Raw genomic sequence first — 18,360 nt, 5'->3', positions numbered from 1 at the left:
CAAACAGGTTCGACACAAAGAGCCAAAAATTTAAACTTTGAGAGTCAGAGAGCCACAACACGCAGTGACCTGCCAAAACAGACAAACACTCACACAAAAGCATATACTTTTAACAATAATCTTTTAAACACATATTGCATTTTGCCATTTTGAGTGAGGGTCAAAATCCTGCAGTGATGGTGAGGGTGTGCTGCGTCCTCCACACTAAGAACTAACGGCCAGATGTGACCCTACATGTGACACATGGGTCTCCTGCTCACTGGTCTGTGCAGTTGTTTCCGAGGGATGGAGGACGGGAGGGCGCAGCCTGGGGACGGGACTACACGCTCGGAGATCTCTCCTCAGAGGTTCCTTCTTAGAAGCAGCGGAACAAAACCCAAACTTGGCAAAGAGCCACAGTATACAAAGTAATGATAAGAGGCAAAGAGCCGCATTCATTTTGGCCAGGAGCCGCATGCGGCTTGAGAGCCGGTGTTCACCACCCCTGTATTAGGATATTTCCACCATTCTTTATTTTTTTTATTTTTTTTGGTTTTTGGTTTTTGGTTTTTGGGTCACACCTGGCAGTGCTCAGGGATTACTCCTGGCTCTATGCTCAGAAATTGCTCCTGGTAGGCTCGGGGACCATATGGGATGCCAGGATTCTAATCAATGACCTGCATGAAAGGCAAAATGCCTCACCTCCATGCTATTTCTCCGGCCCCATCACCGTTACTTCAAGGTGTCCCCCAATTCAGCACCCTCAGACCACAGTTCTGTTGACTGTATTTCATGGTGGTTTCTGTAAGGATTACTAAATTCTTTTGTTTCTTTATACTCTGAATATGAGTGAGATCATGTAGAATTAATTTGTCCTGGGGCCAGCGAGGTGATGTTAGAGGTAAGGTGTCTGCCTTGCAAGCGCTAACCAAGGAAGGACCGCAGTTTGATCCCTCGGCATCCCATATGGTCCCCCAAGCCAGGGGCAATTTTTTTTTTTTTTTTTTTTTTGGCTTTTTGATCACACCTGCAGTGCTCAGGGGTTACTCCTGGCTGTCTGCTCAGAAACAGCTCCTGGCAGGCACGGGGGACCATATGGGACTCCGGGATTCTAACCAACCACCTTTGGTCTTGGAACGGCTATCTCTCTGGGCCCGCCAGGGGCAATTTCTGAGCGCTTTGCCAGGAGTAACCCCTGAGCATCAAACGGGTATGGCCCAAAAAACCAAAAAAATAAAAAAATTAATTTGTCCTTTGCTTTTTGACTTATTTCACTTAGCATGACTTTATTCTTTTTTTTTTTTTTTTTTTTTTGTGGTTTTTGGGTCACACCCAGCAGTGCTCAGGTTATTTCTGGCTCCAGGCTCAGAAATTGCTCCTGGCAGGCACGGGGACCATATGGGACGCCAGGATTCAAACCGATGACCTCCTGCATGAAAGGCAAACACTACCTCCATGCTATCTCTCTGGCCCCAGCAGGACTTTATTCTATTCCAAACAAGTTGCAGCAAACTGCAAGACTTTTTCTTTTCTCAAAATCAAGTAGTATTTGATATATATATATTCCATAGGGTTTTTTTTATCCTCTCTGTTGTAGGGCACATGGGCTTTTTTTTTTTTTTTTTTTTTTTATATATCTAACCCCACTTTTTTTTTTTTTTTTTTTTTGGTTTTTGGGTCACACCCGGCAGCGCTCAGGGGTTAGTTACTCCTGGATCTATGCACAGAAATCACTCCTGGCGGGCTCGGGGAACCATATGGGATGCCAGGATTCGAACCACCGTCCTTCTGCATGCAAGGCCTTACCTCCATGCTATCTCTCTGACCCCTTCCCCCACTTTTTTTTTTTTTTTAAGGGAATGGCATACCTAGCAGACATAGGGGCCAACTTTGGCTCTGAACTCTGGTAGAGGTAAGGGAACATGGAGTTCTAGAGATCAAACATGTACTATTGCTTCAGCTTCTATGTTCATATCTTGTTCATATTATACAGTGATGAATGTAAATATGTACATATCCTTCCAATTAATTTCAGTTAATTCTTTCAAATTAATTATTTTGTGTTCCTGATGTAGATGCCAAAGAGAGTAATTGCAGAATTGTATGGAAGTGCTTTTAATTTTTTGAAGTCTCGAAACCAATATCAGATACACTGAATCTAGCAGTTTTTCCACTAGCACTAAAGGAGAATCTTGCCCCTTCATCCATCCCATATAGCACTTGCTGTTTCTAGATTTTTTTTTTTTTTTTTTTTTTGGTTTTTGAGCCACACCAGGCGGTGCTCAGGGGTTACTCCTGGCTGTTTGCTCAGAAATAGCTCCTGGCAGGCACGGGGGACCATATGGGACACCGGGATTCGAACCAACCACCTTTGGTCCTAGATCGGCTGCTTGCAAGGCAAACGCCGCTGTGCTATCTCTCCAGGCCCTGTTTCTAGATATTTTTATGTAACCCTTTTTCTCTAGCATGACATGGGTATCTGATGTTTTGATTTACATTTCTTTTGTTTGTTTGTTTGTTTTTTTGTTTTTGGGCCACACCCGGCGGTGCTCAGGGGTTACTCCTGGCTGTCTGCTCAGAAATAGCTCCTGGCAGGCACAGGGGACCATATGGGACACCGGGATTCGAACCAACCACCTTTGGTCCTGGATCGGCTGCTTGCAAGGCAAACGCCGCTGTGCTATCTCTCCGGGCCCTGATTACATTTCATAATAATCAGTAATGATGTACTTTTAAAAATAGGTTCCCTAATATTTTGATTTGAATTTATATCTTCCCCCTTCAAAATTTCAGTGATTGCATTTTTGAGACCATGATATATGTGTATATGATATTATTGGATTACTTATTTTCCTTCAGAATTTTCAACTTATTACTCTCGTGTATTCTGGTATTAAATATTTTCTATTATACATTATTTTATTGTGGCCTGATTTATAAGATTTTTTTCATTAGGGCCAGAGAGATAGCACAGCAGTAAGGTATTTGCTTTGAACACAGCTGATCCAGGACCGTCAGTGGTTTGATTCCCAGCATCCCATGTGGTCCCCAAGCCAGGAATAGTTTCTGAGAGCAGAGCCAAGGGTAACCACTGAGCACCTCGGGGTGTGACCCATTAACCAAAAAAAAAAAAAAAGATTCTTTTCATTAGTCTTAATTTTCACTGATTTCACCAGTGGCTCTTAGTATTTATCCTTCTATTTTTTTCTTACTTTTATGTCACTTTTTCTTTCTCTTGTCAGCATCTATATCAGTTGCTGCTTCTGAAAGAATTTTAATGTTTTATTACTACTTAGTTTCTGCTCTATCAATAACCTTTAAAAAATTGATACTATTTTAAGTTGTTTAAAGAGTTTGTTTTCTCTTTATTTAAAACCAAGGGGAATTTGACTAAAACTATTCTTTTCTACTCATAGGAACTTTTTCAAAGGCTCTGTATTAGATATTCTGTGCTTATTTATATTTGGATGGCCTTGCTCTTTGTTGAATCAGATTGAGGGATGTACAGGAGTTGTCTAAGGAAGCTTTCTCTTAATTTTGGCATGAGGATCCTATTTCACTTTTAATGATTGCTTAAAAGGAGTGATTCTTTTTCTAAACCATGTTTCTTTTATTTGGAAACCTCACTGACAATGGGTGGGTGAATGCCTATGAAATTTATTATTGTCCCCTCTCATCTTTTGCTCCTTTGCATCCGTCTCATTTGTTCTGTGATATGTAGATGTAGAAAAAATACAGATAGTTCATCTTTCAGAGTTCTTTGAATATCCCTACTTTTATATTAGGGGAAAGCTACATAAATATTTGTTCATGTTTTACCCCAATACTTGATATTCCCAAATTTTCTTTTGCTTGTTTTGTTTCTTTGTTAGATTTTTTTAAAAAATATTATTCTTTTAGTTTTTCTTATATCGGAGATAAAGACATGAGTTCAAATAACTAAGCAGAAGTATAATTAAGTAGTTTATTTTCTATTGAATTTTAATCATGTAGAGAGACCCCATTATTCTTCCCTCAAAAAAGTCATGGCAGTGTGGACCGTGGGTGTAAAAACAAGTCATATTCTACTCATGAATTTACGGTTATTACAGATAAGAATCTTTTTAATTAAAAGATTCTCAGTTAACAAAGCCCAACATCTTAAGTACTGGTCACAAGGTCTTCACGGCCAGATGTGATTTTTGTTTTTGGAATAAGATCCGTGAGTTCTTCTTTTTCCTTTCACAGGACAAGCAGGAGGACACGAAGACTAATATGGAGGGCATAGATCCGGCCAAGCATCAGGTGAGGGTGGCCTTTGATGCTTGTAAGCTACTACAAAAGAGAATAGATGTTGTAGGTAACCAGAATTTTGGATATCTGAAATATCTGAATTCCAACAAGAAGTTCCACGACCCTGCTGGGTGACAAGGAAATCTTCAATTGAAAGCTAATGAAGTTTCAATAAAAGAGATTTACATTACTAGTAGTTTGCTTCCTTAGTATTCTTTTTATGTGATATTCTTAGTTTAAAAATAGATTTTTTTTACTTGCATATTTCTTTTACATTTTCTCTTAGTAGAATTAAAATATTCTGCAGAGAAAGTCCCCATTATAAAGCAAGTATATGCTTTATATATCTTTGTTCATAAAAAAACAGATTGAGGATTATATATTGGATTATTTTATATGATCCTAAAATTAAACATTGGTTTAATGAAACATTATGTGCCCTCATAAACTTCTATTTTTCTTATAATTGTTTTCTGTTCTCATTCTTTGATTGGTTTTTAAGTAGGTAAATATTTGTTTATAGGGAAGTATTTTTTTTTGAGAAGTGTTTGCTTTATACCTAATGGTTTTAAAAGTCAAGCAAATTTAATGTTCATTATAATCCACAGATTTATTTTAATTCAGTGTCAATGCTTAAATATTAAATTAGGAACACATTTTTCAGTTTAAAGACACTCAGTCATAATGGTTATTGAATATATTCATTATTAGTTTGTTCAATACTAAGTTATTTTCTTTCTATTTAAAACAAGTCAGAGTCCAGAGGGATTGTGCAGTAAGATACTTGCCTTTCATGCTCCTAATCTGGGTTTAGTCCCAGCACAACATATGGTCCCTCAAACCCCATATGGGAGAAATCCTGAGCTCACATCTATCTTATCACTGTCGGGTGTGACCCAAAAGCCAAAGCCACAAAAATAAAATTTAAACAAGTCATTTATTTTAAGCAAATAAATTTGCCTAATAAAATCTTAAAACCTTAGTATTCCTAATATCTCAAATCTCCTGTAGACAATATAAAACTGAGTGCTTATTTCAGATAGTGTTCCTTTTTCTCACTTATTATTTCTATAGAACATGGTAATAAACTTTTTCTGACTGAAAGTTTTTAAGTCTCAAACGGGATACATTTTTTAATGAGGTTTGTGATTTCACTTTTAGAGACATGTTCAATAGGACTGAAATGAGGAATCCGTAATTTAATTATTATCCTAGGCTATTCTGATACAAGGGTCTCCATATTTTACATTTTGAGACATTACAGAACTCAGTATGCTGTTATGCATTGTTAATGTGTGCTATTTGTTTACATCTTTGCTTTAAAATTGATAACACTAGTAGCTGGCTCCATAGCTCAGGGGTTAGAGCACTGGTCTTGTAAAACTGATCACTCTTTCTCCATCCAAACTGAGTCTGTTTTCCTGTTTGTTATGATTTTGAAGCCAATTTGAATAAGCCCTAGAACAATACACCTTAAATCTTTTTTTCCAATCTCAATTCTCACTAGGGATAAGGATCTAATCAGTAATAGTAGATAGGTAATGCTTTAATAAACAGGGGTGGGTTAGAAGAGCATACTTGCTAGCAAGAATCTCAATATTCTCTAGTACATATAACTGTCTCAACCCCCTTTCCTGTCATTCTGGTCATCCCCCCTAGGTAGTTCTCTTAACAATAAGAAACATCATTAGAAACACTGCCCTCTTAATGCCTTGGGTGCTCATGATTGTGAACCCAAAGGAAATCTTTTTAAGAAAATAAGTAATTTTAAATTGAATTTTGTTATACAAAGTCATAAAAAAGCTGCACATTCAAGGTCAGGGCAATACTACAGTGGGTAAGCTACGCTGCCTTTCATGCAGGCAACTGGGTTCAATCCCCACCATCCTATATGTTCCCACAAGCACCACCAAGAATGATTTCTGAGTGCAAATCCAGGAGTAACCCCTGAAAATCGCTGGGTATAGCCAAAAACAACAGAAAAACTGCTCATTTTTTAAATTGTTATTCATAATGTTTATTCGTTAAGAACCAGATCTTAGAATTATGTTGTTTTTTCTTTTTTTTTTTTTTTTGTGGGGGTGGGGCGGGCTATAATAGTAGCACCTAGGGGTTATTCCTAACTCTACACTCAGAAATTACTCCTGGCAGGCATGGGGGCCCATTTAGGATGCTGGGGATTGAACCCAGTTCAGCCATGTGCAAGGCAAACGCCCTATCCGCTGCGCTGTCACTCTGGTCCAGCATTATATTTTGATGGATAAACTTTTTAGGGGATCTTTTGAGCTCAAATTATTTATTTCTCACTATATTTCATAATGATTTGCTTAACTTAAACTTTAATCTCTCTCTTTAGAAATGTTACCTTTTTATTAAAGATTAACATGTTTTTAAATATTTACAACTTGAAGCTGGAAATTTTTTTTTGTAAACTTCTTGATCTAAAACTATTTGTATGGGCTCAGAGCAGTAGTATATCATGTCAGATTGCTTTTCTTTAATGTGGCCAACCCAGGTTCAGTCCCTAGCACCCCATATGGTCTCCCGAGCACCACTACGCATAAATCCTGAGCACTGATGGGTTTGATCCTAAAATTTTTAAAAGTAAATTAAAACTGAAATATATAAAACTTCAGTACATTTTAGTTTTTAAAAAATTTCCCTTTGGGGCCAGAGAGGTGAGTACAAATAATTTCTAACATCTTATATGATATTCTATCCCCCAGTCCCTGAGTACTGTTCTAGGAGTAAGCCCTGACCACAGCTAGGTGTGGCCCAAAAACTAAATAAGAAAAACAATAAACTAGAAGTTCAACTTCTGTTTAGTTTGCTGTATGTCGAATGAGCCTTATGAATTATCTCAAGGTTAAGTATAAGTACATATGACTTCAGTCAAGAAGGTTAACATGAGCATTAAATAATTTGAAACCTCTCTTCTTTCCTATCAAGTATATAAATATAATAAGAGAAAAGCACAAAAAGTATACCAGTATACCCTATAAAAGATTAATGAACTTTGTGGAATATAAAAGGACATATGTCTGATATATATGGAGAATTTAGGCTTTAGAAAAAAATCTAAGGGAGTCCTGAAATTTTGATTTTTGTTAAGGAACAAGAACTGGGGGCCGGGCGGTGGCGCTGGAGGTAAGGTGCCTGCCTTGCCTGCGCTAGCCTAGGACGGACCGCGGTTCGATCCCCCGGCTCCCATATGGTCCCCCAAGAAGCCAGGAGCAACTTCTGAGCACATAGCCAGGAGTAACCCCTGAGCGTCACAGGGTGTGGCCCAAAAACCAAAAAAAAAAAAAAAAAAAAAAAAAAAAAAAGGAACAAGAACTGAAAGCATTTTATTTGGATCAAGACAGTAGACCTAGTGTACTTAAATCAAGCAAAGAACTGGTGAAAGAGGCAAAGAAATACTTGTGAAACCAGGATGAAAAAGAACTGCAAGCCACTGCCCAGGATTCAAGATAGAAATAAGCTGTTTTTTCTTAATAAAGGGAAGAAGCTAGGAGTATAAAACATTTTTTGCTTTAATGGGCAGAACTAAGATAATCTCATGGGATCAGAAGCTTAACTTGTCATGAATTTCTCTGAAATAGACTTTTAAGTTCCTTACTAAGGCAAGTTTCAAACAATATAAGAAGAGATAAGCATGTGGTTGGGAAAGAAAAAGAACCCGCTTCCATGCAAAATGATCTTTTTCAAATAAATTAGAAGGCTGCTGCATAAAATCTACAGGAGAAATAGAATGCAACTAAACAATAGCAAAATAGAAAATACAGGCCCAAGAAAATTGAAATTTTAAAATATGATCTTTTGGGGGGGGGGATTGGGCCACTCCCAGCGGTGCTCAGGGGTCACTCCTGGCTATCTGCTCAGAAATCGCTCCTGGCAGGCACGGGAGACCATATGGGACACCGGGATTCAAACCAACCACCTTAGGTTCTGAATCGGCTGCTTGCAAGGCAAACGCTACTGTGCTATCTCTCAGAGCCCAAATACGACCTTTTAAAATGATGGCTGGTAGTCATAATGCAATATAAGACAATAAAACAAAAGCTGACAATTTAAAACTACGTGAGCCAGAGTGATAGCACAGGGGTAGGGGAGTAGGGCATTTGCCTTGCACGTGGCTAACCCTGGACGGACCCAGGTTTGATTCCAGGCATCCCAAATGGTCCCCTGAGTCTCCCATGAGTGATTTCTGAGTACAGAGTCAGGAGTAACTCCTGAGCACCACCGGATTTAATGCCCCCCCCCAAGAAAAAATTAAGTACAGATTAATATGAAGTAAAATATTTGGTCTAAAGAGAGAGTACGGAGTTAAGGCATTTCCCTTACATGTGGCCAAACGTGGCTTTGCACTGTCAGGTAAATTCCTAAAGCAGAATTTAAAGTTATAGGTTTGTGAGGGAAAAGTAAATTCAAAATACAGAATAAACAATATTGGGTGCAGGTTTAAACCTTCAACCCCCAATTTATGTACCAGTGTGAGTCCACAGGTATAAAAAAATTGAAAAACGAATTAGATTATATACAAAAAGCATAGTATATTACAAAGAAAAATGAAAAGTATGATTGTAATTGAAATTGTAATTGAAACAAGGATTAAGTAGTTCCACTATACAACTGTAAACTTTTCTTTTTTTATTGGGGGAGGCATTTTGTGTCAGAACTAATAATATACATGGCCTACTTCTACCGGAGTCACTCCTGCTAACCCCCTTTAGAATCATACCAGTCTTAGCCACATGCAGGGAAAACATTTAATCCATCTCTGCCTGTACTTTCACTCCAGCTCCTATTTGAATTTTTTAAAAGAGGAGATAGAAATCATAAACTAGAAGAGAAAATAATGGGAGAAATTGTTAAAATTAAAGTCAGACACAAGTTCTTGATTTAAAAATCAGTCACAGTGAGGGCCTTTGTGAATGTACACCATATAGGACACTTGCCTTGCATACTGTCAACCCAGGTTTGATTCCTGGTACCCCAGGTGGTCCCTCTAGCTCACCAGGGGTGATTCCTGAACAGAACAAGGAATAAGCCCTAAGCACTACCAGGTATTAGATATTCTCTTGCCCCCCATATTAGACTTGGAATGTCCAGAGAGACAGTATAGCAGGTTAGGTGCTTGCCTTGCACACGGCTAACTTAGGTTTTATTTCTGGTACCACATATGGTCCCTTGAACCTGCCATGAGTGATCTTGGAGCACCAAAGTAGGTGTAAGTCCTAAGCACAGCCAGGTATGGCTCAAAAACAATTAAAAATAAAAATTTTTTTCAGGGAGCCAAAAAGATAGTTCAGCATGTAGGGTGTTTATTTTGCATGTGGCTGACGTAGTTTGATCCTTGGCATTTCATATGGTCTACTGGGCACCGCCAGGGTAACTTTTGAACTCCACTAGGTGTGGGCACATTCTCCCTACCCCTAGATTATCAGTCATGGGCTGGTGAGATAATAAAGCACTTGCTTTCCATGCGTCCAGCTCTGAATGAATGCCCAACACCATATAATATCCAAGCACTGTCAGGAGTGATCTTTGAGTACACAGCCGCATGTGCCCCAAAGAAAAGCAGAAATAAAAATTAATTACTAAGTAGAACAATTAAACTACACAACTTAACTATTAAAAATATTTTATATTTATTGAAAAAAATGTTGACAGCTGGTTATCAGCAACAATAATACTTCTGCTCAGAGAAGACAGTAGGGAGTAATATCTCAAACTATCTACCAAGAGAAAATATCACAATATAGAATTCTGTACTCAGCTACCATTTCAGAGAAGGAAAAATAAAGCATATTTTAAGATCTACAAAGAATTAAAGAGCTTACCACCTCAGACCCTTGCCAAAGAACTACTAAAAGATATGTACATCAATAAGGAGAAAAATGAACATTGGAGGAAGGCGTGGGATACAAGAAGTTACGGTAAGCAAAGAAATTGATTTTTTTTTAATTATAAAGTTGTGAGTATGATTATTTTTTTGGGTTGGTGTTAGGGATTGAACCCAGAGCTAAATTTATTCATGCAAAGCATGTACTCTGCCATTGAAATAAATCCCTGGCCCTAAAACCCTAAGTTTTGTGTTTAGAACAAAATTCTAAATAGCAGTTATGTGAGGAAATTCAGAAAGATGTTTTAGATAGGTAAAAAAGCTATCTAGTAGATTTCACTATTGTGCAGAAGAAAAGGTACTGAATAAGTAACTAGAAGTTTTGTTTGTTTAGTTATGTTTGGGGGCCATACCTGGCAGTGCTCCGAGCTGACTCCTGCCTCTGCTCAGGGATTACTCCTAGTGGTACTCTAGTGACCATATGGCAGTTGAATCTGAGTAGGCTGCGTGCCAGATAAGCTCTCTTCCCGCTGTACTATGTTCAGGCCCTGTATAGAAATTGTTAAAGAAAAATATTTTTAAGTTTGACAGAACAAATATAAACATGTTGAACTCAATAGTTAATAAGCAGAGAATTTTCTATTAGATTAAAAATCAAATTTAAATACTATTTGTAAGAGACAAGCCTAAGAAAAACCATTTTCTTTTTCTTTTGCTGTCACAGTTGCACTATACTAATGTCATAATTAAACCTGACTAAAATGACATTTTGGTATTTTTTAAAGACATGAAAAGATACCAATAATAATCTTGGCTGGGTTTCTTGGGGGGGGGTATATTTGAGTGTTTGTACAGCATGTAGGGCGCTTGCCTTGCAACATGGGTAATCCAGTTTCGATTCTCTGCACCCCATGTGGGCTTCTGAGTCCAAACAGGAGTGATCTCTGAGCTCAGAGTAAGCCCTCTATTGGTGGATAGGTGCCCCCACAGAAAACACCCTTGACTTAAAAGTTTCATTTCTTTGATACTTACTAACAACATTTTCTTTATTTTATCAACCATTTCCATGCCATTCTAGGTTTCTATCTATTTGTGTGTTTATGGGAGGGCCAAACCTAGCAGTGGTCAGGACATATTCTTGTCAGTACTCAGGGATAACTCCTGGTGGGGCTTTGGGTACCAACCATATGGAGGATTATCAGGAATCAAGGCCACTTGGTAGAGTGCAAGGAAGGTACTGTTATTTTTTGTACTATTTTTCTTTCCCTTTAAACAGACAGAGGTGGAGGAGAATTTTAGTTTGTGGGCCACACTCTTCTGCTCAGGGCTTAGTCTGGGCTCAGGGAACCAGGTAGTGTGCGAGGGATCAAACCCTGGTCAAATGCATGCAAGTGCTCTACACTTTGAACCAGCTTCAAGCTAAAAGCGTTCAGAAATAATTATTCCTACAACTGATAGAAGTACTTGTGACAGTACAGTAGGTATGGTGCTTGTCTTGCACTTTAGCTGACTTGGTTTTAAACCCCTGAGCACCACCATGAGCACCAACAGATGTGGCCCAAAAGCTAAAAACAGGAAAAGAAAAATCAATTTTGTTGTTAGAGTGAGCTGAAATTCTGTTTGTCAGATTTTTTTATATTAAATGGAATAAGAATTTTAATAAGAATTTTTAATAAGAATTTTACATTAAATGTATAAGAATTGTTCATATTGGTCTACAAAAAATGTTTTTGAAACTTTTCTTAAATATATACACATTTTCTGACCTTTTAAAATTATGAATTAATAAAAATATTAATCATATATCTAAAAATGAGAACATTTTACTATGTCCTAGAGGCAAGTATTAAACATATAAAATAGAAATTAATATTTTCTGCATTCAGAAGAAATTTTATTTAAGAGGATAATTAGAGGGGCTGGAGTGGTGGCACAGCAGTAGGGCATTTGCCTTGCACACGGCTGACCTAGGACAAGCCACGGTTTGATCACTGGGCATCCCATATGGTCCCCCTAGCCAGGAGCGATTTCTGAGTTCATAGCCAGGAGTAATCCCTGAGTGTCATCAGGTATGTCCCAAAAACCAGAAAGAGAAAGAGAGATATTTTCCTAAGTCTCTTAATTGGTATCTGTAAAGTTGAAATTATAATAAAAAGTACTTAACATAGTTTGAATGAGATAAACTAAAATGGTTATTGGAATACATATGTGCATATATAGTGAAAGTAAATGAAGCTAACTTTTACAAAGTACAAAGCGATAAAAGAAAATAGAATAGGAAATAAGTAAATATAAACTGCAAAATCGGGGTGAAGAACAAAATGAAAAGATTTGTTTAAAACATACTGTTATTTTTTGGGGAGCCGAGAGAGCACAGCTGTAGGGCATTTGCCTTGCACACAGCCGAACAAGGACAGAGAGTGGTTGGAATCCTGGCAATCCCATATTGTCCCCTGTGACTGCCAGGAGGAATTTCTGAGCACAGCCGAGAATAATCCCTGACACCGCTGCTGGGTGTAACCCCTCAAAAAAATAAAGAAAAGGCACAAATTAATGATCAAAACTTAAAGGACATTGTAATTGATACAATAAAGACATGTGAAATTATAGTGTACATGTTTGGGGACAAAAGATAGAGGTAGAATGTACATTTTTGTACATTTTGTACAGAGAGATAGCATGGAGGTAAGGCGTTTGCCTTTCATGCAGAAGGACGGTAGTTCGGAAAAAAGTACATTTTTTGAGTATACGCAGCACTGCTTGATGAAATGGCATTTTTTTTATCAGTTTCTCAAGCACAATGATTAAAGAATTTACCAGAGGAATGTTTATAAGGAATATTAATGAAGTGACATATCTTTTATTCCACACATTTTATTAGTGTGAATTTTGAAATTTGGCTTTTGGTGAGGTTCTTGAAATTATACTTTCGAATTTTATAACTTTTAGCAGATATAGTTTTTTTGTTTGTTTGTTTGTTTGTTTGTTTTTGGTTCTTTGGGCCATACCCGGTAACGCTCAGGGGTTACTCCTGGCTAATCGCTCAGAAGTCGCTCCTGGCTTGGGGGACCATATGGGACGCCGGGGGATTGAACCACGGTCCGTCCTAGGCTAGCGCTGGCAAGGCAGACACTTTACCTCTAGCGCCACCATGCTGGCCCCATATAGTATTTTTATAAAAATATATAGAATTAACAGTTATTTTATAAGGTTATTTCAAAGCAAAGCTTTCAGTTTTTTGTCTTTGACTTGATAACATTACTTTTGGGGCCAAATCCTATCGGTGGACTCAGTATCAGACTTTATGCTCACTCATATTTTCATAATAATTATTACCAAATGTATACATTATCTTTAAGTATAATAACTAGTCTTGGATTCTTATTTAGTTTACTTTTTTTACTTTTATTTACTATAGAAAATTAAAACTTTAAGCCCACAGTAAATGAAAGGGAAGGTTTGAGAGGAAGTCAATTATATTTAGGCTTCTGCTTGGGCAAAGCATATTCAAACACTTCATTATTTTAGACATTAACTATATAGTAATGACAAGCAGAAAGGGGACACAGTTGTTTTTCTCATGGAAATTAAGTCTCATGAAAGAAATATTTTACCAAGTATTTATGCGGACTAATAAATTATTAGAAATTGTGATATTAGGGGTTTTTAGTAATAATAGCTAGAGTTGATCTAGATCGAAAATTCTTCAAGAACTAACTCTTGAATTGCTATGTGAAGATTGAAAATGAGTTACTGGAAATCTGTTGCATATAAGTAAGAGCTTGAACACAAAAGGTCCTGCCTGAAGCAGGAATGAGAATATTAAATGATGCAAGTGCAATTTATTTCAACTATAGTTGATTGTAATAAAAATATAGATAAAAAGTTTTAAAAACTGAACAAATAACTTTTTAGGCCTTTCTGAGTAAAAGATATTCATGATGTGAGTTGTTTGGAAGTAAATTGCCAGAATGTTAGGCTTGCATTTAAAATCTATTTTCAAAATCTGTTGTAAAGCCAAATTATTTTTATAGTTATCTAGTACTCTTCCATTCTTTAGTTTAATAAACTATTTTCTTTTTTTAATTATCTTTATTTAAACACCATGATTACAAATGTGATTGTAGTTGTATGATTACAGTCATGTAAAGAACACCCCCTTCACCAGTACAAGACTCCCACCACCAGTTGCCCAGATCTCCTTCCTCCCCACCCCATCCACACCTGTACTCGAAACTGGCTTTCTATTTCCCTCATTCATTAACATTGTTATGATAGTTTTCCGTGTAGTTGTTGCTCTAACTGCACTCATCACTCTATGTGGTGAGCTTCATGTAATAGACTATTTTCTAATCAGTTTGAATAATAGTTGAAAAGACAAAGCTTAAATTAATTTTTATATGAGTTTAAAAGCTTAAAGCTTTAAAAACACACCCCCACACCCCACCACCAACAATGACCACCACCGTTTTCTCCTCCCCCACCACCACTGCCACCCACCCAAAACCATCTATTTCAGTATGGAGATCTTGTCTCTGCAATTCAGTTTGAAGTTTCTATTGGACTGACAATTATCCAATGTAGTCTGAGTTTTAGATTAGATTGTTATGTAATTAGGCTTAGTTATATTCTATTGTTATAACATGATACTTCTCTCTCTTTCTCTCTCTCTCTCTCTCTTTTTTTTTTTTTTGGTTTTTGGGCCACACCTGGCGGTGCTCAGGGGTTACTCCTGGCTGTCTGTTTAGAAATAGCTCCTGGCAGGCAATGGGGACCATATGGGACACCGGGATTCGAACCAACTACCTTTGGTCCTGATCGGTTGCTTGCAAGGCAAATGCCGCTATGCTATCTCTCCGGGATAACATGATACTTCTAAATTACTGTGTGGTAGGATTCTCTGGATTAGAGGAGTAGAACTGTGATGAAATCATGTTTAAATCAAATTATCTTAATAGCAAGAACAAAATAATAAATGAAATGCATACATTGTAAAAAAAGGAATAAGTGAGAGAAAGTTTACAGAAATTTAGTGTATGAGTTAATTTTAATACTTAGATGAATGTAATAAGAGCTTGCAATTATGTCAAGAGACAGTACTCCTCTGCAATTTAACTTTTAAAAATTTTTTTTGATTGAACCACCATGGGATAGTTACAAAGTTGGTCAAGATTTAGTTTCAGTCACACCATGTTCCAACACCCATCCCTTCATTGTGTGCTACTGCCCCCAGTTTCCCTTCTAACTCCCATTCCTTTTCAGTGTAATTGATATTAGAATGGTTGGAAGCTGCCTTTATCATTTGTCATGTTTACAAAGTTTTTAGGAAATAAATAGCAGTCTTTCTTGCTATTTAAAGCTGCTACTTTTGCCTTTGACTATTCGGATATTTAATTGTAGTCTAAATTTGGTATATTTTTCTTTTTACTTTTATTTTAACTCATTAATCTGCAATGTTTTCTCCATGGGTTGGTTTCTATTGCTGATTGACGTCTAATATGATAAGATCCAGAACTTGTTAAATACCTCACAAGTCTAAGGTTTATTTCTCAGAGTTAATGTTAGTAATTAGGATAACATCTCATTTGTTGTTATTGTTCTTTGGGTCACAGTGCTCAGGCGTTACTCCTTTGTGCTCAGGTCACTCCTGGTTGGCTCAGGGAATCTTATGAGGTGCCAGGAATTGTAGCCGGTTGGTGCAAGGCAAGCACCCTACCCACTGCACTATCACTCCTGCCCCTGGAAAACATCTTTTTTACCCATTGGGTTAAAATTTTGCAAGTATTTCTCTTATGATTAAATTAAACATAAATATTTTCTTTAATGATTGTTATTTAGAATGCAGTACTAAATTTGCAATTTAGTGGGGTGCCTGAAATTCATCCTATATTTCATAGGAATGGAGGTAGGTAGTTTGAGTGGTTACACTGAGAATTATTACTTATTATTTCTCATCATTGGTACTAAGGTTTTTAACTAAATGATTAATGAATTAACATTGATGGATTATGTTTTTATATCTTTAATAGGAACACGAATCTGAAGGTGGAAGAACACCTTTGATGAAAGCTGCAAGAGCTGGTCATTTATGCACTGTGCAGTTTCTTATTAGCAAAGGTAGAGAAAATATAAGTGATCATTCTAAGACTGCAATTTCTGAGAAATATTTTAAACAATTGCAATCGTTTTTAAAGATATATGCTTACATTGTAACTTTTATATTCTTGTCTTTAATTAGTCAGTATGAATTTCATAGAGTGTTTTTGGACTTTTAAATGCAAACATCTAATAATATATTTCTACATAGAATGTTAAGAACACTTTTATATTTTAAAGATATGAGGCTCTTTTGTTAATTTTTTGTCCCTCCCTCCCTTTTTGTTAATTTTGAACTTTAATTTCAACAAAACAGCAGGTGGTTGCCTTTCACAATTTGAAAGGTGGAATGTTAAGCCTCTGGTTATAGTAATAGGTAGTGTCTTGTTTACTTTTTTAAGCTGTTTTGTTGGATACATGGACTTAAAACAATAGGAGGAAATATGAATATTTCTCTTTATTGTTACTGATGGGGATATTGTTCATATTCTTGTAGAGATTCTGTTAATCAGAAAATGTTTTTACATATTGAAGTCATGGATGAAGAGTAAATATTTAGTAAAGTGAAATTCCACTGAACAGTTATAAGGTTGAAACATGAAATTGTCAATTTTTATATTAGAAATGGTAATTATCAATTATCCTAAATGTATAATCATCAAGATAGAAGAGCTTCTGATGAAAATTCTCAGAATAGGATGACAGAATGTAAGGTCCAATCAGATGTTACTATTTTTACCTATATTCTAATAGAATTTGATAATTTTGTACCATTACAAGTACCGTATAACATTTTGCCATTTAAAAGAGCTTAGTTTCTTTTTAAAAAGATTTTTTTGGTCTCACAACTCATTGTGCTTGAGTCATCTAATACCAGGGATCAAATGAAGCATGTATACTATCACTGAGCCACATCCTTAATATATCACTGTTGCATGACCAAGTAAAGCATGTCTTTAATAAGATAGCTTATAAAAGCTACTTAACCATAGGGCTGGAGCAGTAGCACAGTGGGTAGGGTGTATGCTGACCCAGGTTTGAGTCCCATCATCCCCTGTGGTTCTCCTGAACCTGCCAGGAGTAATTTCTGAGTGCAGAATCAGGAGTAACTTCTAAGGGTGGCTGGTTGTGGCTTCCCAAAAAGCAAACAAACCGGGACCAGAGAGATAGCATAGAGGTAAGGCATTTGCCTTGCATGCAGAACTGTGGTTCTAATCTCACCATCCCATATGGTCCCCTGAGCCTGCCAGAAGCAATTTCTGAGCATAGAGCCAGGAGTAACCCCTGAATGCTGCTGGGTGTGACCCCTCCCTCCAAAAAGAAAAAAAAGGCAAACAAATCCCAAACTATTCAACCACATAAAAGTTAGCTTCAGAATTCACTCAGACGCCTTTACTATAGTGGTTACCCAATTTTACCCAAGCTATTTGTATTATCAGGCTCATAGGAATAGGAACATGGTTTTTGTTTTGTTTATTTTGGTTTGGGGGCCACACCTAGTGACACAGGGAGGGGGGGTTACTTTTGGCTATGCACTCAGAAATCACTCCTGGCTTGGGAAATCATATGGGGATGCCGGGGGATCAAACCACGGTCCCTCCTAGGTTAGCATGTACAAGGCAGATGCCCTACCGCTTACACACCCTTCTGACACTGGAAAATGTTATTTATGGCTTTTTGAACAATCTTACTATCTGAAAAAAAGTTTTTGTTTTTATTTTTGGGCCATAACCAGCTATACCTCAGGGCTTATTCCTGTGAGCTGTGGAACCAAATGTAATACAGGCAATACAGTCTGGGTCTGCTGTGTGCAAGATAAGCACCTTACCCACTTGATTATCTCTCCACCCCTGAATTTTTTTGTTAACTTTTAACATTGTCCTGTTGCTGACATAAGAATATTTATTGACATACTGTTTTCTTTCCCAAAAGGTATTTGTATGCAAGATAGAATTAAGTTCCATTCAATATTTCTGAAAATTAAACTAATAATAGTGGTTTCACCTATATATTTTGTCTGCACAAATAAGTCTGGAATTATGGAAGATGAAGAAATGAATATTGACATTTAAAGCCAACTCTTTAGTGTAGAGTCAAAAAACATTTTTTGTTAATGCTAAAGAGATAGCTCAAAGAGCTGAAGTGTGTATACATGCTTTGCACACAGG

General features: G+C 37.0%; 1 protein-coding gene across 1 annotated transcript in view; it reads left to right on the top strand.

Moving 5' to 3' along the window:
• ANKHD1 (ankyrin repeat and KH domain containing 1) overlaps positions 1-18,360 on the top strand; it is a 147,275-nt gene that overhangs the window by 66,103 nt on the left and 62,812 nt on the right. Inside the window, 2 exon segments of the mRNA XM_049787352.1 lie at positions 4,207-4,263; positions 16,126-16,213. Of these exon segments, the coding sequence (XP_049643309.1) occupies positions 4,207-4,263; positions 16,126-16,213 (145 nt within the window).

Source organism: Suncus etruscus, chromosome 14 (assembly GCF_024139225.1).
Source record: "Suncus etruscus isolate mSunEtr1 chromosome 14, mSunEtr1.pri.cur, whole genome shotgun sequence".
In the NCBI taxonomy this organism is placed as follows: domain Eukaryota; kingdom Metazoa; phylum Chordata; class Mammalia; order Eulipotyphla; family Soricidae; genus Suncus; species Suncus etruscus.
Note: the sequence above shows the minus strand (reverse complement) of the source record. Positions and strands in the feature narration are given on the sequence as shown.